General features: G+C 50.4%; 1 protein-coding gene across 1 annotated transcript; it reads right to left on the bottom strand.

Annotated features, from left to right (window-relative positions):
* Nucleotides 1-802: 802 nt before the first annotated feature.
* Nucleotides 803-24,828, bottom strand: KY (kyphoscoliosis peptidase). Its single transcript, XM_014939703.1, has 12 exons — nucleotides 24,696-24,828; nucleotides 23,485-23,550; nucleotides 20,823-20,885; nucleotides 18,696-18,770; nucleotides 18,447-18,488; nucleotides 17,581-17,631; nucleotides 14,561-14,643; nucleotides 14,088-14,196; nucleotides 9,119-9,236; nucleotides 4,524-4,712; nucleotides 3,755-3,945; nucleotides 803-2,706 (listed from the first exon to the last, which is right to left on the bottom strand). The coding sequence occupies exons 1-12, from the start codon at nucleotides 24,826-24,828 to the stop codon at nucleotides 1,814-1,816; spliced, it is 2,013 nt and encodes a 670-aa protein (XP_014795189.1). The 3' UTR covers nucleotides 803-1,813.
* Between the last annotated feature and the right edge of the window lie 556 nt (nucleotides 24,829-25,384).

Below are 25,384 nucleotides of genomic sequence, written 5' to 3'. Positions count from 1 at the left end.
TTGTTATGTGGGGAAAAAGTAGTTTTCTTTAGTTGCTAAGCTCTTTGGGATGCCTCCTTATCCTCCCGTTGTAAGAAGTGACGTATTTGACTCAATCGGCTTGACCTGTAGCGTGAAAGCTGCTGAAATGTGTCCTCCTTGACCTGAAAAAGGGGAATCTAAGAAAAAAGAGCGTTCTGCTGGGCACCAAAATAAACCAGGGCTGTCTGTGCTTACAGACAAGGCTCGCTTTAGCCTTCAAGGTCCTAGGCAATCAAAAAACTGAGCTTTTCTTGCATCCCCACTGTTGCCATCCAGGCAATCCTGCTGGGCTACAAGGCTTTGGTTAGTCTTCCTGCAGAGAGGAGCTGCTGCCACCAGTTTTTGAGGGGAAAAGACACTAGATTGGAGGAGGAGAACTTAAAACCTACTTTTATGTCATGTATGGAGGAAGCTTTGGTAGCTCACACGTTGTGTTCAACTTGTGTCCTCAACTGAAGGTTCTGCTACTTGACTCCAGCTCCAGGTGCCCCCCACGCTCACCCAACTTGCTTTCAGTGGGGATTTAACCCTGGTTGCTGGGATGGAAGGAGTAATGCTGGATGAATGAGAGGCAGGGATGGGCAGTGCTGTGCCATCGACTATAACTTCTCCCCCCCGGGTCGCTGAGGAGGAGAGGAGTGTAGGAACAACACAGCAGCCTTGCAAAGAGGAGTTCATACTGTTTGTCAACGAAACAGAATGCAAAAACATAACAGGTTTATTTTAAATTCAAGCTCAAACATAGTCATATCTCTCGTGTCACGCTAACACTTACGGACATCTGAATCGGTTGTGAAAACATGGCTCAATCTTACGACGTGTAATTGTGAGATTCACTAGAAGGCCCCCTTTGCCTTGTGCATGTCGGGGCTTTCCAAGAGTACAGCACCAAATAATGGAGTTTTTACATGGTAATAATGTCACTCAGCCTGCTGTTCCACCTAACCCCTCCAGTTCTTTAGTTGCAGCATTCCACAGACAAGTTGGAGTAAGGAGTGATTTATTTTTTTTTTTTGAGAACTTTATTCTGCGTTTTACTGTAGTTGTAGTTATGGAAGCACCTATATGCTTCAGATACAATTACGGAGCTAATATTGCAAAAAAAGTGCTTACAAGTCAAATTTAATTAAAATATAAAAAGGTAAAAATGATTTTTTTTTTTCTGGTTACATTAAAGAGATAGTGTAAAAAAATCATTTTGCAGTATCAACTTAAATTTGTAAGACAATGAAGTGCACGAGAAAACTTGTGAAAAAATGAGAAAACATGTTGTATCTTCTTCCTAATTCTTCTCTCTCCTGGGATGGGTTTTTGGAACTTGACTGAAGATAGACAGAAATTTGGTTTAAATATCCTGAAGCTCCTCGTGTCCAATATTGCTGCTCAAAACCAGGGTGTGCTCTCTGCATCCTGCCCCATAACTAGCTGGATTCTTCTCGGAGTAGCCGTCGTAAGACTTTCCTTATGCTCCATAACTTGGAACCCAGCGATCACTGCTGATGCTGGATGACCTCTGGCCAGACAAGTCAGTTGTTTTCTTCAAAATGTTTGTCTGGGCAGTGCTACTGAAACGTGGGTGAGGGTTTACTTAATTTCTTCCACTGCTGCTCCTTTCATAACAGGATTTTCTGCTGCTTTGAACTTCTTTGAGCCCTTGGTCTTGCAAAAGCCTGGATTCGTTGAAAGAAGAGATTTGATCAAGAAGAATGAGCCATCCTGAAGTTGTGTTGGCTTTGGGCACGTCGGAAAGGTTGGTTGATGCAGGTGAGTGAAAGAGCAAAGAGGGGGGTTGTTACTGGGACTCAACTTCGTACTTCAGGACCTGTGAGTAGAAGTTGTGGTTCGCGTTCTCCTGCACCATCACGGACACTTCCCTGCATCCCGCTGTGTTGCAGGTTCCCTCCCAGTAGTCCCCGCTCCGGGTGAGCGTGGAGACGTCGTCACCTTGAACCAGCACCTTTCCTATCCCGTGCATCTTGAGTTTGAACTGGACGTTGCGATTGGCCGGCAGCCGGCCGGAGAGCGGCTCCAGTATCTCATAGTCTTCCGCCCAGTTCTTGTAAACCTGGGGGAAGGTCGGCCACTTCACTTCGGTGTTGAGGCAGGTGATGAGGTAGTTGAAGATGTAGTCGTAGTTGCCAGGATCGGACTTCTTCTTGGCGTAGATTTTCAGGACAAAGTTCCCCGCGTGGGGGAGGTGGATCTTCAGCTCAATTTGGTTCCCGCGACGGATTTGCATGATGTGTCTGTTTCTCATGTCCTCGCTCAGGCTGCTGTGGTGCAGCAGGGCTAGGACACTGATGTCCTTGCCCAGGGTGAAGGTGAGAGAACACCTCCCGTCGTTGGTGTGAATGATGGGGTCGAGGTGTGAGGGCCTCAGGAACCCTTGCCGCTCTGTGAACCAGCTTGGTCCAAGGGGCTGGCTCAGGTCCTTTGGCAAAGACATGGCCTTGTTCACGGACTCGCACTCGACCACGTATTCCAACACGCATTCGTAGACATCTTGGGAGGCTTTGTAGGGCTTGGCGAAGATCTGCAGCTTGTGACTCCCTGTCTTCTGGGGGTAGATATCCAGCTTCATCCCGTGTTTTTTCAAAGTCATTAAGCCGTGTTCTGTTCCCTCCAGCTCAAACTTAAATAACGTGGCAGCACGGCAATCCACCGATACACAGGCTTTTCCATTTTCTATGAAATACAAAAGAAAAGAAACCGCATCGGAGTCTGGGTTTATTTTTCGCCTGTACACCCTGTTCTGGGAAGACTAATCCATCCCAATAAATTGCTGCTTCTCTAATAGTGAAATAAAGAGCTGCAATTGGGAGGTCACAGCTTGTCAGCTGCCTGCTTGGACCAGTGTCCCTCAAAAAGAACGAGGTGAAGCGTGGCCTTTGTTTTGGAGGCGTGCATTTGTCCTATTTTGGTATACACTGAAATGGAGCTGTCTTCCTATAGAATATGAAAGCCTGAGTGAAATACAACTGAAAGTACTGTCAGCCTGTGTGCTCAAGGGGGGGGTTAATTAGATGTGATTAGACCTGATTGCTAGTCCAGTAGCTGTTCCAAGAAGCTTCAGAGAAAAGTGCAGGAACCCTCCAGTACGTCGATAGGAGATAATTGACCTCCCTACGAGCCTGTTCCCAAACAGCTTGAGGGCAACGTTAAGTCTCAAATTCTCGTTGCCTCTAAGTTTTAAACTCTGTGCCCTTAGCGTTCATAAATTAGCTTTCCAGTTGGATTCCTGCAGCTCTTCTGAAACCTGAGGAAGGGGATCCTAAATGTGGGCCCCGTAGTTCGGTGGTGCTACTGCAACACTTTTGTGTTAAAAGAGCCACTGGATTTAATCGCGGCGATTAAGGGCCTGTTTATCCATCATCCAGTAAGTCAAACTCTTGGAATCTCATTTTCAAGCCAGAGCTGCTAATAAATAATAGTGGTACTTCTAATTTTGCCCCGCGGATGCTGGCTGATAGAGCAGCTCATCCTCAGCCGCTGACTGAGGCTTTCTTTTAGACCCCGGGGGCTACAACGATTTTTCTCACAGCTTGAACAAACAAAAAGAAAGGAAAAAAAAGGAGAAAGGAGGGGAAAAAAAAGACCCTCCTCTGCCCCAAGAGCTTTGAGCGTGCTCTGCTTGCCAGAACCAAGCTGGCAGTGTAATTCGGTGCACGCGTGCGGGGGATGCGGGGCTGCGTGAGGAAGGATGCTCTGCAGCTTCCCCTCGGTGTGGTGTTACCTGTTTGGATGACAGTTGTCTCCGGCTCCGTGGTCAGCAGCCCCAAGGTGTAGAAATTGCTTTTATGCAGCATGTTGTTCTCAAAATCCTTCAGCGTCAGGGTGGGTTTAAGGAGCTGCCAGTTACTGTTATCTGGGAAGTGGCTGTTAATGAACAGAGCCGGGTGAGTGAGAAAATAGAACTCGTTGTACCTGGAAGAAGAAAAAGGAAGGGATTAAAGGAAAACGAATAATTATAAATAGTTAATTCTTACCCTGCGCGGTGGTAGTGGGTTCAGCAGGAGGGAGTCAGGGTGTTTTGGGCTGCTGAGAAACCCAGGGCGGTGAGTTTTAAATTCTCCAGGCAGAGAAGGAACCTGAGCTTTTTGGTCTTCCATTTCCAGGGCAAACGCTCAGCTAATAAATACCCTTATAGAGGTATTTTTTCAAACTGGGGTAACTGCACTATCCCCTGCAGCCGTAGGCTCCTGATGACGGAGGCACCACCTCTCAGGCAGCTGAAAGCTGTGAATCCAGCATCACGCGGTACTGCATAAATTGGAGATGTCAGAAGCAAAACAAGTTGACTTTTAGCAGTTAGGCTAAAGGCTGGTGCTCAGGGCTGCTGCCTTTCTACAGGTACATGCCCCATTCCTCGTATGAGCAGCCCAAATACCTTGCTCAGGGCTTGGGGACCTAAAATTTGTCACTGGTGATTCTTATCGCACCCATCAGCTTCCTTCTACCTTTGGGGTAGGTTTATGTCTTAACACAGAGGATGGTTTCTTTACCTGAAGGTGAACTTGGTGCAAGACTTATCAACAGAACCACTTCCCCAGGTGCTATCAAGTAAGTGCCACCTTCCGTCAAGGAAAACAGCGTTCCAGGCATGGTCGGAGTCCCCCGTGAAGCTCTGCCCCATCTCGTAGTTGTACCCCTTAGAGTATCCCGATAGCTTCATGCACTGGATTCCTGCAATGCTGAAAGGAAACAACAGGATGGAGCAGGAGACTTCTCTTTTAAACCTGTCTGTGTGCTTTTGTGGAAGGAAAAGAAAAAAAAAAAAGGATGAGTGAAGTCCAGCACGTCTGCAGAACTTCAGTCCTGTGGACCAGCTCTGTCAAGGTGCCTCCTCGGAGAGAGCGTCCCACCGGAGGAAGGGGCTTCTCTCTTCCAGATTTTTTTTATATTCCCTCTCTTTTTGCCTGATGCACCATCAATTCAGCATCATTAGAGGAGGGTGACAAAGACGAAGTGTGCTTAATTGCTCTCTGTCTTGTTACTCAGCAGAATCCCTTTGATGCTGTCCACAATTAGCCCATGTAATTATAAATTAAAAGTGCGTCTGTTCATGCTTGTGCTCCCTCTGTGATGGTAGGCCCGGTGTTTGACACCAACTAAGACATCTTAGACCTCACGGGATTGTGGATGCTGATTTAGTTTCCTTAAAGAGTGAGCCTGTGCTTGTCCAGGGTACAAATGATTAGTCTCTCTATAAAAAAATAATGAATACCTGTGTTGATGTGTAAATAAGATTTAATTAGGCGCTGTGTTAATAAGCTCTCCACTGTTGATAGCGATGGATTCTAACATTGGCATCTTATTTCAGCATTAATCTAAAATTGCTTCACTTAGAGGATTGTCTTTTGTGTAGGATGGTATTGACATTTTTTCCTCCTCATTGAAAAGTGCATTAGATGGAGCAGGTACCTGAAAGTAATAAACTGTGCATGCTTCGAGAGCAAGATTGTCTGCATAATGTGGGCTTAACTCAGAAGAGAAGTGATATTTATGGGGAAGGTAATTAGCATGGTTGTTAAGAAGTCGAGGTCTGATAATGGATCCCGGCTGGTAATTGGCAGCGCAGTAGTGCTCGGAGGGAGATGGCAAAAATGGAGATGGAGCTGGTTTAAAGGGGGAGGTGGTCGCTTCAGCTTCTCATGGAAGACTTCTCGTTGCGTTACGCAGTTATTTGGTCCTCTTTCTTTTAAGAGTATCAAATGAGATTACTTATTTCTTCCTTAAATTCTTTAAGAAAATAGAATGGCGACCGCAGAGGGCTGGTTGAGAGCCAGCTGGGAGCTCCCGTTGGGTAACCTGCAGGGAGAAGACCGAGTTGTAGGGCGAGGAGGAAGATGGCAGCACCCCATCCTGCAAGAGAGGACCTGCTGAGAGGAGAAGGGAGCAGTCCAAGCCCCATCCTGCGAGAGAGGACCTGCTGAGAGGAGAAGGGAGCAGTCCAAGCCAGCCCTGGTTTAGCGTGGGCCGTTACGAGGCGCTGCCTGTCACATGAGGTATTCTGGGTGACCATGGCAAGACTGGAAGGAATGCCATTGAGAAACCTGGGTGTCGCAGGTGGTCTGCAAAGCCTTTGCCAGCCCGCAGTCGCCTGCGAGCCAAAATGCTAACGTGGAGCCGGGCAGTAAATCTGGAGCGACTCCACCGACAAGACTGGCTTGGATTTACATGATGTAACTGAGACCAGGAGCTGGCCCAGGAACTTTCAGGAATATTTGATCCCGGGAGTTTCAGAGGGGCCTACCAGGAGCTAAGTACCAAATTCCCAACTAATTTCATGGGGATCGGTGCCTAATCCTTCTGGGCTTCTCCAGACATTCTTGTTAGCTGGGATATTCGTGGGGAACGTTAAGGGACACGTTCCGCCCTTCGTTTTCTCTGTGGTCTCGCTTACGGCGAACCTTAGCAGAGCAAGGAGAAGAGTTTGTGCCTGGACGTATTCAAAGTTGCTAGGAGAAAGATCAGAACATTCAAAGGGTGGTCTTTCTAAAAACGGACAGATGAAAAGCCATCTTGTAAGAGAGCGATCCTGTATTGTTGAAAAGAGCGATCAATGACTTTATACAGATAAATTAACCAGGCAGAGAGGAGATTGAGAAAATCTCCAGAAATACTCAAAGTAGCAATGTGATGGTAGAAGAGGACCTAACTGCAAGGTGGACTGGAAGAACTGAATTAAGAAACAGTTGGCAAAATCTGCCCGATGCAGCAAGGAGGTTGAAAGCTAAGTTGCCGTTCTGCTTCCAAAAGAGCAGGAAATAATCTGGATCTAGCTACAAGTGTCGCTGCAATTCAATGGCACCTTCTTCCCTTTGATTTCAGGTTGACTTTGATGCTTTCATCTAAAAAGGAAGCAAATCTGGCTTCTCCAGAGGGAGACAGAATGCTTTATGCTTGTGGTGGGTAGGTGTACACTCCTTTCCCTGAAAAGGAGGAAAGCTACCGGCTGTAGAAAACAGGAAAAGCAAGAGGATGTGAAACCTGGATTATTTGCAGACTAATTATGAATAAAGAGCAGGTAAGTGGTCAGATCCACTGTGGGGACTGTGGTCAGCTTTGCACCCAAAGGTGATGCTGACGCCTCTCAAGTGCAAATAGTTTTGCCTTCATCATTAGTTCTGGGAAGGGAGTTCCTTCCCGAGTCCAGACTGTTGGGTTTTGCCCTAAATTGAACTCCTGAATCTGGTTGAGAAGCCAACTCTTGAGAGAGGCTGCTAAAAGATCAGTCAGCAGCCTGTCTTTACGTTCATTGCTCTTAACACCCGGTGTTTGGAAACTGATGTTTTGTGGCCAGCTTCTCCCTGTGAGTGCCCACCTTTTCTCTGTGAGGGGGGTCTCGGATAATGGGAGAAATTCTGGCTGCCAGAGCTGTGCTCGGAGCTGGCAGCAATGTGTCTCCTCTCTGCTGGCACTGGGACAAGTAGGACTCAATCACTGTCAGCCATTGACTTCAGCGGGACCTTTGGGGGCGAATCCTGGTGACTGGCAAATTGGGTTGGTTGTTAAAGTTGCCTCAACGGGTGCTAGGAATAAAAGGAATGTTAAAAGACCTTTTTTCCCCCCCCTGAAACTTGGCTCTGGAAAAGCTTTATATAAGGAGACGGCTCTTTGCCTCTTGCCTTTATGTTTAGACTCAGCATAAGACTTGAACAGTGCACAAGAAGAAGGGATGGGGAGATCCCCTTAAAAGAAAGAGGTGTCTTTGGTTATAGTTTTTCAGGAAAGGAGCAGACAAAGGTAATAGGCTGGATGACTGGGAGGCTTCCCGAATCGCAAAATGAATAATCAACCTGGAACTGTGGAATTAAGAGTAAATCAACAGAGCCTTTAAATAGTAAAAGATATCCTTGGAAAGATTAATGTTTTAATGAACTAAACATATGCTTTTTAATGAACAGATGCAAATTTCCCCCACTTCTAACTGCTAATAACTGTTCCATAAGACGCCGTTATAAATTCATACTTCATCATCCTATTTCTGTGTTTTACTCTTTAGAAAGCGAGATCAGATATCGTGGGGTACGTTGTTGGTTGGAAGCGTGCTCCACATTAGCATCTGGCACAGTAGTAGTAGTATTTTTTTAAAGAAATCTGCCCTTTTGCCTGTAGATTTTATTTGTTCCGTGGCAAAAACCTCCCCAAATCTTATTGCATGGTGTGGAAAGCCAGTTGTTACTTACATGTGGCAATTAATAACTGGCCTTTAATTTTTTTAATTTCCGTAGCTATGTTGTGCTGAGAAGGTTCTTGGGAGAGCCACTGTGCAAGCCACACATCGTGGCTTTCTGGTGTTAGGAAGCCCCTTCCAACTTTCTGTCCTGGAGTCATCAGGTCCACTTTGACTCCTCTTGGACCACCCTTCAACGCAAGGCTGGTCCCAAACTTACCAAGCACCTTCATTGCCTTCACTACTCCTCTAAACCAACCTATTGCTTCTTGTGTCTCTCCTTTACTGGGTGGGAAGGAGAAGGGGTTTGTGCTGCCTGTGCTCCCTGTTGAAGTCAACGAGGTTTTGTAGGCAAAGGATGGATTTGAGTTATTAAATGCCGATGGATCTATAAAATGGGAACTACAGCGTTGGCCTCAGGACTGACCGCTGTGTGTGGTGACCATTGAGAATTACCCTGTGGTAATTCCATAGTGGAGGGGAAAAGGCATCTCCAAAAGGTTTTGGGAAAGCTCCTTCTGGGACGGTGCCTACCTCTTGCGTGGGGAGCGTGTTGAAGACCACGCTCTTCCTTCTTCAAGTCTTGCCATGCTTTTAACCTTCACATGCAGATACTCAAAGGAAAAAACCTGGCCTCTTCTAACCAAATTAGCTCTGTGTTTTCATCTGCCATTATGTTAATGCAATGCGAAGCTCAGCAGATGGCACAAAGTAAATTATGCTGGGGGGGGTGGGGGGTTGGAGGGCGGAGGAGGAAGCAGAATTGACCTTTCTAGGACTTGCTGTTTTTCCACAGCATGGCTTGAAAGCTAAAGTTCTGTGTCCTGCATAAAGTCACATCAGTCAAGGCAAAGGCGAGGCACAGAGATGACAAGGAATGTTAACTCTCCCTGGCACTGAACGTTTCTGAGCTTCATTTACCTGCACATTTGTTCAAAGAGCCCAGCGTATCCCTCACAAATGCTCTTCCCCGTCTGAAGCACGTCTAGGGGCTTGCTCGACAGCTGGCTTTTGTCATGGTAGCCCACGATGTCGTATTCTGTGGGAAGGAAGGCAGAGGAAAGTTCATCCAAAAGCCTGAGGCCACCGGATGGATGGGTGGCAGGAGCTAGGCTTGGGTTGCTTCCAATCACAGAATGCTATGGGGTTGGAAGGGACCATCTAGTCCAACCCCCTGCCAGAGAAGGGCCACCCAGAGCAGGTCCCACAGGAACGTGTCTAGGTGGGGTTTGAATGTCTCCAGAGAAGGAGACTCCACCACCTCCCTGGGCAGCCTCTTCCAGGGCTCTGCCACCCTCATAAGAAAGAAGTTTCTCCTCATGTTTAGGTGGAACTTCTTATGTTCAAGTTTGTGCCCATTTCCTCTTGTCCTGTCCCTGGGCACCACTGAAAAAAGACCAGCCCCATCCTCCTGACACCCACCCTTGAAGTATGTATAGGTGTTGATCAGATCCCCCCTCAGTCTTCTCTTCTCCAGACTAAAAAGACCCAAGTCCCTCAGCCTTTCCTTGTAAGAGAGGTGCTCCAGGCTCCTCCTCATCCAGAACTGGACCCAGTGCTCCAGGTGGGGCCTCCCCAGGGCAGAGCAGAGGGGCAGGATGACCCACTTAAAAATCCCCACCTGCTGGTCACACTCTTCCTGATGGCCCCCAGGAGACCATTGGCCTTCTTGGTTACCAGGGCCCATTGCTGGCTCCTGGGCATCCTGTTGTCCACCAGGACTCCCAGGTCTTTCTCCTCAGAGCTGCTTTCCAGTAGGTTAGCCCCAACCTGTCCTGGTGAGCACCATCCCTGTGAGCACCAGCAAAGAGAAACGAGCTGCGGCGTGAGCTGCATGGGGATGTCATCCAGCAGGTCACCCCCAACCTGTCCTGGGGAGCACCATCCCCGTGAGCACCAGCAAAGAGAAACGAGCCATGGCGTGAGCTGCACGGGGACGTCGTGGACAGCTGGTGGGGGCAGAGGGACAAGGTTTGTCCCTCATCACCCTTTGCTCCAAGCCTGGGCTGGAATTCTGCAGTCGAATTGAAACGTGAGGAGGAAAAATATCTGCCTTTTTAGAGAAAGTGGGGTCTCTCCTGGGGCTGCCTTCTTGGTGGTGATGGTGGTGGGGTCTGCGATCTCAGGAGCTCCTGGTGAAAAGCAGAGCTCTCTGCATTGAAAGGGGTTGGACTCGTGTCACTGTCAAAGGGAATCCTTCAGCTTTTTGCAGTCTTTACCAGCAATTTGTATTAAAAAAACCCCTGGAAAGTAGCTCATTGGGAAATACCTGAAAGGATTTGTTGCAAGGGAGTCAGATTAATGCTGGGGAGCACAGGAAATCTTAATTGGTTTGAACGAAGGCAGGGAAGCAGCACGGCAGGGTCCCTTCAGGCAGAGGGAGAGGAGCTGGTCTGAGAAGGTTAATCCGATACTGACCAACCCTGGTGATGCCCAGAACCTCCTCCTGGAGACACGAAGGGATTTTTTTTCTGACCAAGCTGTAAGGAATGCTGCGTCAGCCGATCCATCCTGCCTTTAATGCTGGGAAACAGGGAGGAGGGGGATGGAAAAAGCTGGCAAGACGCTGTATTTGTGCTTTGATGAAATGCTGCAGCAGCTTGTCTTTTACCCGGGGGGGTGGCAGGGAAAGGCTGGCTTCCCCCCCCCCCCCAGGGTGGTTCAGGGCATCTTGAGGGGTAGGGGGGACCATCTGGCTGCAGGTGGCTCTGCGTTTATGCTAGAAATGATGGCTAGAACGAATTCTTTCAGTAGAGGTAGGAGCCCATCACAGGCAGGGAGTCGAAGTGGGGGGTCAGAGGTACCCAGGGAGCGGCGTTCCCACTTAAAAATCCCAACAGGGAAGGAGTTTATATCATCAGTGCTCTTCCAGGATAGATACACTGCATTTTTTTTCCTTGTGTCAACCGATTTAAATTCCTAACGCTGTGTTTATTTCCCACGCATGCAAATAGGGGTCAGTCTCTGCAGGAGGAAAGGAGAACCGAGGCCAAGGTGGTGGTGGGGGGAAGAAAAAATATTAAATCTTATGAGGATGTCACAGCCTGCCTGCCGGGGACCAGAGACATCCCATGGATGGAAGGTAAATGGGCAGACCCACACCAGACCCGCCGTCCCCAGCAGGATGTGGGGAAAGGTTGGAGGGGTTTTTTTTTTCCCCGGGGGGGGGGGGGGGAAAGGCTGGCTTCCCCCCCCCCCCCAGGGTGGTTCAGGGCATCTTGAGGGGTAGGGGGGACCATCTGGCTGCAGGTGGCTCCGCGTTTATGCTAGAAATGATGGCTAGAACGATTTCTTTCAGTAGAGGTAGGAGCCCACCACAGGCAGGGAGTCGAAGTGGGAGGTCAGAGATACCTGGGGAGTGGCATTCCCACTTAAAAATCCCAACAGGGAAGGAGTTTATATCATCGTTGCTCTTCCAGGATAGATACACTGCATTTTTTTTCCTTGTGTCAACCGATTTAAATTCCTAACGCTGTGTTTATTTCCCACGCATGCAAATAGGGGTCAGTCTCTGCAGGAGGAAAGGAGAACCGAGGCCAAGGTGGTGGTGGGGGGAAGAAAAAATATTAAATCTTATGAGGATGTCACAGCCTGCCTGCCGGGGACCAGAGACATCCCATGGATGGAAGGTAAATGGGCAGACCCACACCAGACCCGCCGTCCCCAGCAGGATGTGGGCAGTGTCAGGCAGGAATGGGTTAATAGTGTAAGGACTGAATGGAACCATCAGGGCTGGGATGAGCCAAAAGGAAATGCATCAAAATCAGCAGTCTGTGTATTTAAGGGCAAGATTAAAGCTGCCTGGGGTGGCCCTGGCCCTGCTGTCCGAGGAATTGCTGGCAAAGCTCTCCCAATCTCAGTGGGCGTGAGCTTAGGACATCTTAGGTTCCCAAATTGCTGCTCTTCTCCTCCCCACCAGCCCCCCCAGTTCCACCAGCAGGGAGGGGAGGGCAGGAATAGCTGCCCCTTCTCCACCTCTGCCCCCAAGAGTTAACGGGAAAGAAGCGTTTCTGCATATGCTATGCAAAACACAGTCAGGTTGCATGTCCCTTTTCCCCCACACAGTGAGGAGTTTGGGGTGGCAAGAAGACTTTTTCCCCCCTGTGATGCTACAAACGCTCCTCCTTCCCTGTCCTCTTGGCATCTCTGGGTTATTTCTGGAACGCTGGGGTTGGGTGGGAAGGGGATAGGGAAACAGTGATTGCATCTCCCAAAGAGGCTGAAAGGGTGAACATAGAGGCAGGAACTGTGGTCCAGTGGATGCCAGCACCTTTTGTGGCTTCTCTGATGAGCTGCTGACGTGGGCTGATGGACGTGCCAATAGGATGAAGGCAATTAGGTACCAGCTAGAGATAACATAGAGGCAGGAACTGTGGTCCAGTGGACGCCAGCACCTTTTGTGGCTTTTCTGATGAGCTGCTGACATGGGCTGATGGACGTGCCAATAGAATGGAGGCAATTAAGCTAGAGATGGGAGCATGGGATGTATCCACAATAACCAGGGGCAAAGCTGGCCATGAAAACAGCCCAGAGACTGTCTGAGGACACCTCACCTGGGACTGACTGGGTCCAAGCTGCTCCTGGTGAGGGCCGGTCTGCTGCCCAAGGAGGGAGAGCAGAAGAGCTGCAGAAGCAGCTGTGATGGCACCGGGGTAGCTTGATGGTTCCTGGTGGGACCTACGCTGTGCTGAGACCCTCCCAGAACAAAGGCACCAGAGTGTAGGGAGTGCTGGGGTGGGGTGCCAGGGATTCAGGACAGTGCTGGAGATGGAACTCTATTTTTGTCAGTTAGGTTGATGGTTGGACAAGATGATCTTTAAGGTCCCTTCCAACCTAGAAGATTCTGTGATTAGGTACCAGCTAGAGACAAGCTGGCCATGAAAACAGCCCAGAGACTGTCTGAGGACACCTCACCTGGGACTGGCTGGGTCCAGGCTGCTCCTGGTGAGGGCCGGTCTGCTGCCCAAGGAGGGAGAGCAGAAGAGCTGCAGAAGCAGCTGTGATGGCACCGGGGTAGCTTGATGGTTCCTGGTGGGACCTACGCTGTGCTGAGACCCTCCCAGAACAAAGGCACCAGAGTGTAGGGAGTGCTGGGGTGGGGTGCCAGGGATTCAGGACAGTGCTGGAGATGGAACCTGTGGTGGCTTTGGGTGGCTCTGGGTGTGACAACCCTGGTGCTTGGCAGCCTGGCTTCATGCTCTGGCAGCTTAGATCACAGAATGCTATGGGGTTGGAAGGGACTTCTGGAGATAATCCAGTCCAACCCCCTGCCAGAGCAGGGCCACCCAGAGCAGGTCCCACAGGAACGTGTCCAGGTGGGTTTGAATGTCTCCAGAGGAGACTCCACCACCTCTCTGAGCAGCCTCTTCCAGGACTCTGCCACCCTCACAGGAAAGAAGTTCCTCCTCATGTTGAGGTGGAACTTCTTATGCTCAAGTTTGTGCCCATTTCCTCTTGTCCTGTCCCTGGGCACCACTGAAAAAAGACCCCATCCTCCTGACACCCTCCCTTGAAGTATTTATAGGTGTTGATCAGGTCCCCCCTCAACCTTCTCTTCTCCAAACTAAAAAGACTTTTTAGTCCCTCAGCCTTTCCTCATCAGAGAGATGTTCTAGTCCCCTCATCATGATAGGATCTTGTGTGGTTACACCTTCAAATAAGGTTATGGAAAGAAATCATTTACACAGACCTTGTAGTGTACGGCAGTGCTGGGAGGGGCAGTGTGGAAACAGAGGTGCTGAGACAACCTCTGAATAAGTTTCTGGCTAAATGAACCCAAAAAGCCTTCCTCCCGCCTACCACATGAAACTACCCCAGGAGATGTAGAGTAAACCTCAATGGCAGGGTGACAGCAAGAGCCTTGTCTTCTCAACCGAGGTTCTCAACCTACCTATGTGGTGGCATATCCACATCCATATGGCTCGGACTTTCTCCAGATCGGTCCGGGCTTGTTGAAGCAGGGCTTTAACGAGGTCCTCTACGCTGTTCTTGACATTTACCTGTTTGGGAGGAGAAGGAGGAAGCGTTGCAAGATCACGGTGAAGAAATTGCTATGGTCGATCTCTCTCACTCCCCGCTCCCTTGTTCTTCTAAAGCTGGTGAGACCCCACCTGCCAGGATACTGTTCTAACTTTGGCTTAGATCCATGTGTCCATCAAGGATTTTTGGTCATAGTTTCCCCTCCTAGAGTGGGATCTCTGTTGCTGGCATTCGCAGGGAAATGGTTTTTCACTAGTTTGGGGGATTTTGAAGCATTTGTCCCAGTAGCTCAGACTAAGCTGGTGTTAGTGCTGGTAGCTGGGTTTCAAGGAACATCCCTGTGGGGGAGCTGAGAGGAGGACAGAGGCAAAAAGCAAGACTTACTTTTAATGCGTAGGCATCCAGCTTCTCAAATTGCTGCAGATCCACCGGCATGGATTTCAAAGAGGATTTGTCCCATGGATATGCTGGGAAGAAAGGAGTTGTCATTGTCTGGGGAAGTGTGGGGGTGGTGGTGGGGAAGAAAGGAGTTGTCATTGTCTGGGGAAAGGAGGGGGGAGTGTGTGTTTTTCCTGGCTGTAGGCTTGAAGGAGGGGACAATACTCCTGGGGCATCCATCAGCGGGTGCTCAGGGAGCAGAGGACACCAGGGCACTTGCAGAGGGTCCCTGCCAGCTGCATGGAAAGCAGGAGCCATCCTGTCTAGTCTGGTGTAATTTGGGCAGTGCCGAGCGGGAGGTGCTCCTGCCCCCTTGGCACCATCCCACGGCATAGAAAATCCTGGGATATTACATGGAGGTGCAGGAGATAACGACACAGGGGTATCAGGGAGCGATCTGTGCTGTGGAAACCCTGCTGAGAACATGGCATTTAAAAAAAAACCAACAAAAACTCAGCAAAGAGCTACATTTCTTCAGTAGCTTTTGCTGAAAGTGATGATTATTTTGCTTGGTCGAGGGCCACGATTCTGCACGAATTCAAGGTTACATTTTGGTTGGACCGAAGCTGGTGCGCTTGCCCCTCTGTGGGCTCTAGGTTCTACTAAGTGTGACTAAAGGGTTAAGAACTTGCCCTAATTAATATAACTTATTTTTTAATTTTTTTTTAACAGCCTCTGAATGAGCTGCCACTGCTCTCTCTCATCGGTGAGCTGCCTTGAGGGATCCAGCTCGAGCTCGGTGCACAGATGGGTCGGATGGACATCTCCCCTGGACCACTGTCTGCTCAGCCCTCCCTTTGCTTCCAAGCTGGTGAGAAGAGAATTGAGCTCTGCAGCAATCTCTCCCCCTGTCACGTGCTGTCAAAGCCATTCAGGGCTAAAGAGATTCTTCTAGTTCTCTCTGTAGGATTGTTATTTCTTGGGGAAAAAAAAAAAAAAAAAAGGGATTTAAAAGAGATCACGGAGCGAAAGTGCCGCTACGTGACTCCCAAGCACTGGGAGAGGTAATGAGTGGTGCCGTGGAGCTGCTGTTTGCCTGGAGAGAGGTGACGAGGAGAAGCATGTTGGGGGCACAGAGGCTTTGGTTGGTTCATTCCTGACCCTTGCCAAGCCAGAGGGATGCTTCTCCACCAGCACTGGTGGGAGCGGGATGCTGGAGAGGCTGCGAGAGCATCCTGTCCTAGCTGAGAAGCCACGGTGCTTCAGAAATCTCTATTCAGCACCTGCTCCCTCTCCATCTCCCCAAAACGGGGCTCTGGCCTCTTCGTCACCAGCTCCAGCCCACTGGGGAGGTGGCCAGAAGGTCTCTTCCTGACTTACAAGGGTGTTTTGCCAACGCGAGCCCTGCTCTTCTTGGAAACCTCTGCCCCAGGGAGAGGTTGTGGGGCATCCCATGCCCTAGTGACCCACAGAATCACATGGGGTTGGAAGGGACCTCTGGAGATCATCCAGTCCAAACCCCTGCCAGAGCAGGGCCACCCAGAGCAGGTCCCACAGGAACGTGTCCAGGCAGGTTTGAATGTCTCCAGAGAAGGAGACTCCACCACCTCCCTGGGCAGCCTCTGCCAGGGCTCTGCCACCCTCACAGCAAAGAAGTTCCTCCTCATGTTTAGGTGGAACTTCTTATGTTCAAGTTTGCGCTCCTTTCTTCTTGTCCTGTCCCTAGGCACCACTGAAAAAAGACTGGCCCCATCCTCCTGACACCCACCCTTGAGGTATTTATAGGTGTTGATCAGATCTCCCCTCAGCCTAATCATAGAATGGTTTGGGTTGGAAGGGACCTCTGGAGATCATCCAGTCCAACCCCCTGCCAGAGCAGGGCCACCCAGAGCAGGTCCCACAGGAACGTGTCCAGGCAGGTTTGAATGTCTCCAGAGAAGGAGACTCCACCCCCTCCCTGGGCAGCCTCTGCCAGGGCTCTGCCACCCTCACAGCAAAGAAGTTCTTTCTGGTATCTCATCTCAATCTCCCCTCTTCCAATTTAAAACCATTACCCCTTGTCCTGTCACAGCACTCCCTGATCCAGAGTCCCTCCCCAGCTCTCCTGTAGCCCCTTCAGATATTGGAAGGCTGCTCTAAGGTCTCCCTGGAGCCTTCTCTTCTCCAGGCTGATCTCCCCCAGCTCTCTCAGCCTGTCTTCATAAGAAAAGGTGCACCATCCCTCTGACCATCTCGTGGCCCGTTCCAACAGGTCCATGTCCTTCCTGTGCTAAGGACTCCAAAGCTGGACACAGAGCTCCAGGTGGGGTCTCACCAGAGCAGAGCAGAGGGGCAGAATCACCTCCCTCACCCTGCTGGCCACGCTTCTCTTGATGCAGCCAAGGATGTGGTTGGAGAAGTCTTCTCTTCTCCAGACTAAACAGACCCAAGTCCCTCAGCCTCTCCTTGTAAGGGAGATGCTCCAGGCCCTGGTGACCCCTGCCAGGTGGGATGCAGGTGCATCCCTGCAGAAATCAGTGTGCAGGCACACGGCATGGCTTGCTTTAACAGGCTTCTTCCTTTAGCTTGGTTTTCCCCCAAAACAGGACTTTTACGAGATAAAGCATATTTACGCATTGAAAGGTTCCCGTTCTCTACAGCTCTGAAAATGACTTTTTGCCTTTTGGGAACGGGATGGTTTTTTGGTTCTTTGGGGTTTTGGGGTTGTGTTTTTTAGGCTCCCCCATGGATGTGGGACCGGCAGTAACCGGTGTAGCCCTGAAACGAACATCATTCCCGTTGGAAGAGCAGCCCACCTTGGGTGCCCAGCCTTGGGAAGGTCTCGGGCACCTGTGACATTCCCAAACCCATCCCCATCTGCCTCTTCGTCGGGAAGCTGAACGTTACTCGCGGTAATAGAAATTAAATTCCTTCTCTGTGCATTTCAGGGTGAAACCTCCTGTTTCTAGAACTGGTGGACTTTCCTATCTGGGGCTGCCCCACGTTGTGTCCCACCAGCACGGGGCCAAAGGACAGCTGGTAGTTACCGTGCAGGTCTTTTCCTCCCGGCGGCCGTGGGGCTTCGGTATTCTGGAAACCTAGAAAATTGAGGAAAGGGAGGGTGAGGTGAGCAGTTGTTGGCAGGAGAAAAAAAAAAAAGAGAAACAGAAAGAAGTCATTCTGGGGTGGGAAAAACTAAAATGGAAGCTTTTCTTCCCTCCTTCCCTTGCACTGGGAGGTTAATGTCAATATGCTGTGGAGGGGTGAAGCAAGCTGTGCGCTGTGTCCCCTCCCCACCATCCTGCAGAGGCCACATTCCCCAGCAGTCAGACATCTCCTGTTCTAGCCCCAGGGCTGGGGACATCTAACCCCTGCCCACCACCCGGCCAAAGCCCCCAGGCGTGGAAGAAAGGAGCTCCAGAGCTGTCAGATGATAACCCTGCAGAGAGCTCGGTAGCAGCTGGGGGATTTCTGAGGGGATTTCTGCGGCCCCCAATCTGTCACCACCCACCTTATAGAATCATAGAATTGTCTAGGTTGGAAGGGACCTTAAAGATCATCTAGTCCAACCATCAACCTAACTCTGACAAAAAAACCCCAACAAAACCAAACATTTTTACACACACCACTAAACCACATTCCTGAAGACCATGTCAACCCGTCTTTTGAACACCTCCAGGAGGAGACCCCCCCTCCCCTGCCCCAGGAGCAGAAGGACTTTGCTCCTCAAGCCCCAGGTGCTGGCGGGGTCCAGTAGCATCTTCCCGGCAGGGAGAGCAGGCACAGGGGTTGGGATCCTCTCAAGAGCCTTGAAACCCCCGTGGGGAGAAGGGGAGCTCTGTCCCCTCTTGGGAGCAACCTCCTGGATGAGGACTAGCTTGGAGACACGCGCCGTGGTGGAACAGAGCCTCACCTTTGTTGTCTTGACCTCTCAGGCTGAGCCTCCTCTGGGAACCTGCAACAAGCCCAGCATGGTTAGTGCAATCACCACAACCCCTGTCCTGGCTCCTCCAGCTCCTGGAGGGCTTCTTGCCCTCCTGGCTTCTGCGAAGGGAAGGATGTGGCCCCATCTCCCCCCCCCTCCACCACTCTGCCAGGGGAAAAAGAGGGCATCTGCTGTTGGTTTTTGTGGGCAGCCCAAGCCCAAACCACGCCACCATACCTTTCCCAAAGGATAACTTCTTGAGGATCTGCGGGGTGGTATTCTTGGGGTGAATCTCCACTGTCACTTGGGTTCCTGCAAGAAATGACGACAAACTCCCTTAAAAAACAGGAAAACTAAGCCAGACGTGGAGGAGAAGGGCAGGATTTTCTGCTGAGGTGTCGCTGCAGCCAATTATTAACTTCAGCTCTGGTAATGGCAAGGGTGGGGAAGCCCTTGGCTTTCCGGGCAAAACAAAACACCTTTAAGATAAACCTTACGGTCAGAAAGCTGCTGGTCACCTCTGGCGTGATTTGTAATTCTTAAAAAAAATATATAAAAGCCAGCCTGTTATAGCCTAACAGGTGATAAAGCATAAATAAAGCAGAGGTCCTCAGCGAGGCTTATGTGGCAGCTTAAAAAAAAGGGTTTATCACCCTATGAAGTAGCTCTTGATGGAGATACGGGAAGCAGAGAATCAATTTCTTTCATTGATTTTTCTTGGAATCAAAGAGAAAACGGCTCAGAGCTAGGAAAATGGTCTGACTCTCGATAATAAAATCTTTGGCAAAGGCTGTTGCCTGGAAGAGCCGGCTGGGGTCCAGGCACGCTCTGCCTGCCGTGATGCTCCACAACAACCTCAGGTGGAAGCCTGGGGGGGGTCTTGTGCTTAAATCTTCAGAGAGAAAAGTATGGGGGGAAAAAGTTAGGGAGGGCATTCTAAGAATTACCTGAACTTTTTGAAAGAGACTGCTTTTTTTTTTTCTTTTTTTTTTTTTTGGACAAGTATTTCAGGACGTTTTACAACCACCGAGGTTCCCTGGAGGACCTCAGCGTGCTCCTGGGCTCCCCGTCTCGGACCAGGCAGTGGTAAATTTGGAGACTGAAGGTCAAGATGTTAATGCTCCTCGGGGCTGCCTCCTCCAGCTTTAGCCAGAGTCTCGTGACGTTTGGGGCTTTCCTTGAAAGCCAGCTCTCGGAACCAGCTAATTAGCTAGGAATCTGCACGATCATCAAAGATGTTCTTCCTCCGCATTTAACTTTAAAAAAAAAAAAAAAAAAAAGGTTTTCATCTCCTGCGATTATGCAGAAAAGTTTCATGTCCTTTCAAGCCCCAAAAGAAAACTGCAAAACCTGTAAAAATAACCCCCCTTTTAAATCTGAGAGCTTGACTCCAATTCTGTGGTGATTGCACAAGAGCTGGTCGGTGTTTATAAAAAAACACTGTCAATTCAGAGGTAAAACAAAGTTGTTTCTCAAAGGGGCGATTGTGCAAACAGAATGATTTCCTTATGATTTATGCATTTTCAGGGGTCCTTTTTTATTTCTCAAGATCATTTTTCTCTTTGGGCTTTTGCGCGTTTTCTTGCCAACTGCCACTTTCTCTGTTTTCCCCCATCAATTAAAATTGTTTTCAAAATACAAATTTAATGATGAGGGATGCCTTTTTTCCAGGAAGCTTAAAAGGGGTTTAACAAAAGAAAAAACATAGTTCCACAGAAATTTTTCAAAGTGCTACGCCCACTGCTTTAAAATCTAATGGTATCAAATGGCTACTGATGTTTTTATGGATTTTTTTTTTACTATTCCTAATTTAGACATCTGCCATAAAGAAGCACTTGCTCTTCTCCTCGTTCTTGGTGGCCAGACTGGTCCATGGCCAGCGAGTGCTTTGGGGTGCACCTGGCCCAGCATTGCCCTTGTTCTAGTGCAGGGATGGTTTCTTCCAAGGATCTACCCTATAAAAGGACTTCTGTGACCAGCTGTCATAAGCTAAACTTCTCCCAATATTATTTCTTCCAGCCCTTGCACCCTTCCATCAGCGCCAGAATATCTGCCAGGGGCAGGAGTACGTTCTTATTGTGCTTTCTGGTTACATCCACGCTCTATCCTGGTGGTCAGGGGGATGGTGGGAACCCAGGTGCTCCAGGACCCACCACTGCTCATCCCCGCTGAAAGACCCAAAGGACTCTCCAGCCTCCTCTGGGATCTTTAATTCTTCATGCTCAAGATGGCAAAATGGGCAGGATGGGGTGGTTTTTGCTCCTTTGGGGTGTTCTGAGGTTATTTTATTACAAAAGAAGCTTGAGTGAGATCTCACTGAAACCTTGCTCTGAAAAAACAGTTATCCCTCGGGTCGTCACTTACCTTCATTAGAGTACGAAGCAACGCCTTGGGTCTGCTCAGAGGAACCCCTGGAGACTCGCCGGCCTGGTTGTAACAAAGAAAAACATCTCAGCACCTTGAAAAGCGTGGAGGTGCTCAGCGTGGAGGTGGATTAAACCTGTGCCTTTGCTCAGCAGCCAAGTAAGTAACAACACAAGAAGCCCGACCCCCATTCTCTGGCTTGGAAGCCCAATTGCTGGTGGTCCAGGGACCCCTGGCCCCACTCCACAGGGATGCTCCAGCCTGGGGAAGGGCTGGAGTGGGTGCTGATGCTCAGGATGGAGGTTGTTAGGGTGCTTGGACCAGGTGATGGTTGGAGAGGTGGGTGGGAGGGAAGGGCAGCACGGGGAGCTTGGAGGAGATGTGGTCCTTCAGAGGTAGCACGGTGTGGTTCTCAGCATCTCATCCCCATCTCCATCTCTCCCTCCTGTGCTCAGTGGCGCTGCTGGCCCTGGGGTCCTCGGGTAGAGGGAGGTTTGGGGAGCATCTCTTGTGCCCAGGGAATTGCCTCCCCCAGGCTGTGTGGACAGGTAGCCAGGATGGCCAGCAAATGCCAGGTGACACCAAGCCTGAGCTCCCACCGGCTCTGGATTCTCCACCCTTGCCCAGAGGTGGGATGGATGTTGGCCAGGAGACCAGGGCCATCTCTCCCTCTTTTTTCAGGGTGTAATGGGATGGCTGTCCTGCCAGCTACCAGAGACCCCATGCAAGGAACCTGATTTTCCTGGCTCATCCTGGAGGCTGGATACCAGCTGTACCTCATGGTGGTGACAAGGATCAGGCCCATGAACAAGGGGATCTCATGGTGGTGGCATGGGGGCTGCAGCCTCTTTGCCTCCGTGGGGTTGGGGTGAGGCTTATTTAATACTGTTTGTAAATATTGCGGCCACACCAGCTGCGGGGAGGTGTCAGAGGCTTCACCAAGATGCTAACACCGCCGATTAAAGGGGAATTTATTAACCCCTGCGGTGCTAGAGGAGCGAGAGCTCTGCCTGCTCCTCTGGCCTCTGAATTCCTTAGTAATCCTCACGGGGATTCAAATCGTGCCTGGGGTAGAGCTGCAAGGGAAGGTTTCCTGTATCCATACTAAATATTCCTGCCACTAGCTGGGGGTAGGAAATGACTGATACCATCCTCTCACTCACAGTGGAGGCTCTGACTTGTGCTCTGCAGCTCCTGTTGCAGACCCTCTTGAACGTGACGAGGGAGCAAGAGAGGGTTGAATATTTATCTGCTTCCCGGAGTGGAGGCTTTTGTTATCTTGTGTCTGAGGCTGGGTTGGGTTTTTTTCTTAAAAAAACAACCACCAAACCCAACCCAAAGTTGTATCTTGCCATGAAATATCTCTTGCTCACAGTCTGTGAGCACCATCCAGCCCCGGCTGGTTTTAGAGAGGTTTGGATGAGGGCTGTGATCAAGAATAGTCATGGCTTTTGTGTAGAATCATAGAATCATAGAATCATTGAGGTTGGAAGAGACCCTTGGGATCATCAAGTCCAACCATCTACCCTACTCTACATAGTCCTCCCCTACACCATATCCCTCAGTACCTCATCTAAACGTCCCTTAAACACATCCAGGGATGGTGACTCAACCCCCTCCCTGGGCAGCCTGTTCCAATGCCCGACCACTCTTTCAGTGAAAAATTCCTTCCCTGGTTTGGGTTGGAAGGAACCTTAAAGATCATCAAGTTCCAACCCCCCTGCCCTGGGCAGGGACACCTCCCACCAGACCAGGTTGCTCCAAGCCCCATCCAGCCTGGCCTTGAACCCCTCCAGGGATGGTTTTAGAGAGGTTTGGGTCAGAATGCAATCAAGCATCATCATGGCTTTTTTGTACTGTGGTTGCTTGGTCCATGGAAGCAAAGCTGCTGGTTGGAATAACTAGGATCTGCTCTTTGGCACCCTGAGAATTAAGGATTTGCCCTCCTGTCCTTTGCCTTTCTGTGTGAGACACCACATCAGGCTTAGACAGCCGGGAAACCCAGTCGGATGATCGGGTTCCCTTCCCTGAGAGCTGCTCTGTCCCGTTGCACCACCATCCTGCAGCCAGGATTAACCCCCTCAGAGGTCCCCTCTGGATGCTTTCAGGGCAGAGGGGTGAGGAACTGGCAGGGGAACCTTCAAGATGAACAGCCAGGTGGTTCCTGGGTAGCAATCACACCTGCCTTGTGCCCAGCAATCTCTGGGTGGGGGAGATGAAGACAGGACTGGTGGAGAGCTGGGTTGAAGCCCCAAAGGTTTCCCACACGCCTCTGCTGAAGCTGTGTGAGTGGTGGAGAAACCTCTGGAAGCTCCATCCACCACCCGAGCCACTCGGGGCACTGAATTTCCCCCACCATCAGCTGGCTGTGGGACGTAAGAGCTTGGTGCACCTGAAATGTGCACCGAGCTCCATGGCAGCTTGCAGGAGAGTCCCCTGCAGATGGGCTCCCAATGTGCCATGGGGCAGAGGAGGGCATGGAGGGGATGCTTCCCGTGGCATGTCTCCACCCAAGCCCCACAAAGCGCTGGAAAGGGATGGGTTGTCTCAAGCAAGTTGCTTGAGAGGGGCTCTCAAATTGCTGGAGGGGCATGGCTGGGTGCTAAAAGCTTTCAAATGGGTTTTGTGTGCTGCGGTTGGTTTATGGGTGGAGGTGACATACCGTTCAGGTCTCTCCCCTGAGAAGGTGGCAGTGTTCTGGTGTTTCCGTTTCCATCGTCCTGCAAACCTGTGAAAATAGGAAGGTGAGATGTTTGGGCAGGGTGTCCCTCCTGGAGTGAGGTTCTGCGTTGCCTGGAGGCCATGCAAAAAAGCTTTCATGGCCAAAAGCTTTCATGTAACCCATCGTTCTAGCTGAACCTGGGCGCCATTGGGGTTCACCTTCCCTGTCCCCTCTGCAGAGCTTGTTGCAGCCCCTGTTGCTAGAGCATAAAATGCCAGGAGGAAGAAAGTATCATAGTCCATGTCTAAGTTGCTTCCCTAGGGCTTGCTTGTATTTGGGTAGGTGCTGGATGCCCTCTTAGATGAAGCATGAACAGAACTTCTGCCTTAGCGGGCCACCTTCCCTGTCCCCTCTGCAGAGCTTGTTGCAGCCCCTGTTGCTAGAGCATAAAATGCCAGGAGGAAGAAAGTATCATAGTCCATGTCTAAGTTGCTTCCCTAGGGCTTGCTTGTATTTGGGTAGGTGCTGGATGCCCTCTTAGATGAAGCATGAACAGAACTTCTGCCTATCCTTGTTAGCCTGGAACTGGTTGGTTGAAAATCTAGCTTTTCCCGAAGGTTTTAGAGCCAGAATGCTCCCTTTTCTCCTTTTACTTCTGCAGGGAGGGTCCCCTTACAGTTGCCGTAGCTTTTTGGAAGATCCCCTGAAGAATAGGAGCCGGGCCAGGGAGACTGTCCCAAACTGTAGCTATAAATGGCTCAGGGTAGTCATCCTTGGAGACAAAGCCTAGACACGCTTCAAACAAAACAGCTTTGCCCCTGCGCTGGGTGGTAGTAGGTGCTGGTCTGGGGGGGAAACTGCCCAGCTCTTGCCTTTGCAGAGCTTTGAGAGCCCGTGGAGGCATCTCGGGGCCATCGTAGGACACGGCAAGGTGCACCCAGGGTCCTCAGATCCATGTCCCCTCCTCCTCCCGCACCCTGGGAGCCGTGCAGCAAAGGCATGCTGGGCTTTTAGTGAAAAAAAACCAAACAAACAACCGAAAAAAGTTAGAAATTTGGGGTTTTGCAGCATGGCTGCAAAGGAAAAAGAGGAAAAATGAGAGCTGGGGGGTGGAGGGGGGGAAACCCAAACCCTGTTGTGGAGCTGCTGCTTCTCTCAGGGGGGGCTGCATCCCTCCCTTTCCCTGGTGCCCGCGGCGGGAGGGACGTTACCTGCGCCTCGGCCGCCGGCCGCCAGCCGCCCCCTCTGCCCTCTCTGCTTGCCCCCTGCCTCCTCGGGGCGGACGATGAGCAGCAAATTAATCGTTAGCTCGCCGGGGTCTGCCTTAAAGTCCATGGTACCCATCAGAGCATATGGCCAGGGCGCCGCTCCTCCGCTGCCGCGAGCTGCCGTGTTTATTTCGCTCTGCCCTTTTCAGCTTTAAGCACTTGTCTACACTCAAATCCCCCCACAGCACCCTTTGCTGGGAGGACAGGGGGGGGGATTTGCTTCCCGGCGCTGGCAGAAAGCCTTAAAAGGCTTTCTCTCTTCATCCTCTCCCCCCCGGCAAAAACTGAAAAAGATGCTTTGGGAGTATAAATAATAACAATATGGGTGGCGGGAGGAGGGGGGGAGAGGTGGGCAGCGACCACAGTGGGGAGAAATGGGGCAAGAAAGGGGGTAGGAGCTCCAATTTATGGTGGAGAGGGTCATTTCCCTTGGCTTGGAAGGGAATGGCAGCGTGCAATTCCCAAAGGAACACCCCTCCGCCCCCCCAAAAATATAATAAACCCATATTTATATAATAAATCCCCATCAGCCTGCGGGCTGGGGATTGCTCACGGAGAGGGGAAAGCTGTGCGAACCCCCAGCTTTCTAGAAACTCTCCCAGCCTACAAAAAATAGGGCACGACAAGGGTTA

Source organism: Calidris pugnax, unplaced genomic scaffold (assembly GCF_001431845.1).
Source record: "Calidris pugnax isolate Ruff unplaced genomic scaffold, ASM143184v1 scaffold37, whole genome shotgun sequence".
Classification (NCBI taxonomy): Eukaryota; Metazoa; Chordata; class Aves; order Charadriiformes; family Scolopacidae; genus Calidris; species Calidris pugnax.
The sequence above is the reverse complement of the archived record's forward strand: the minus strand, read 5'-3'. Positions and strand labels throughout refer to the sequence as shown.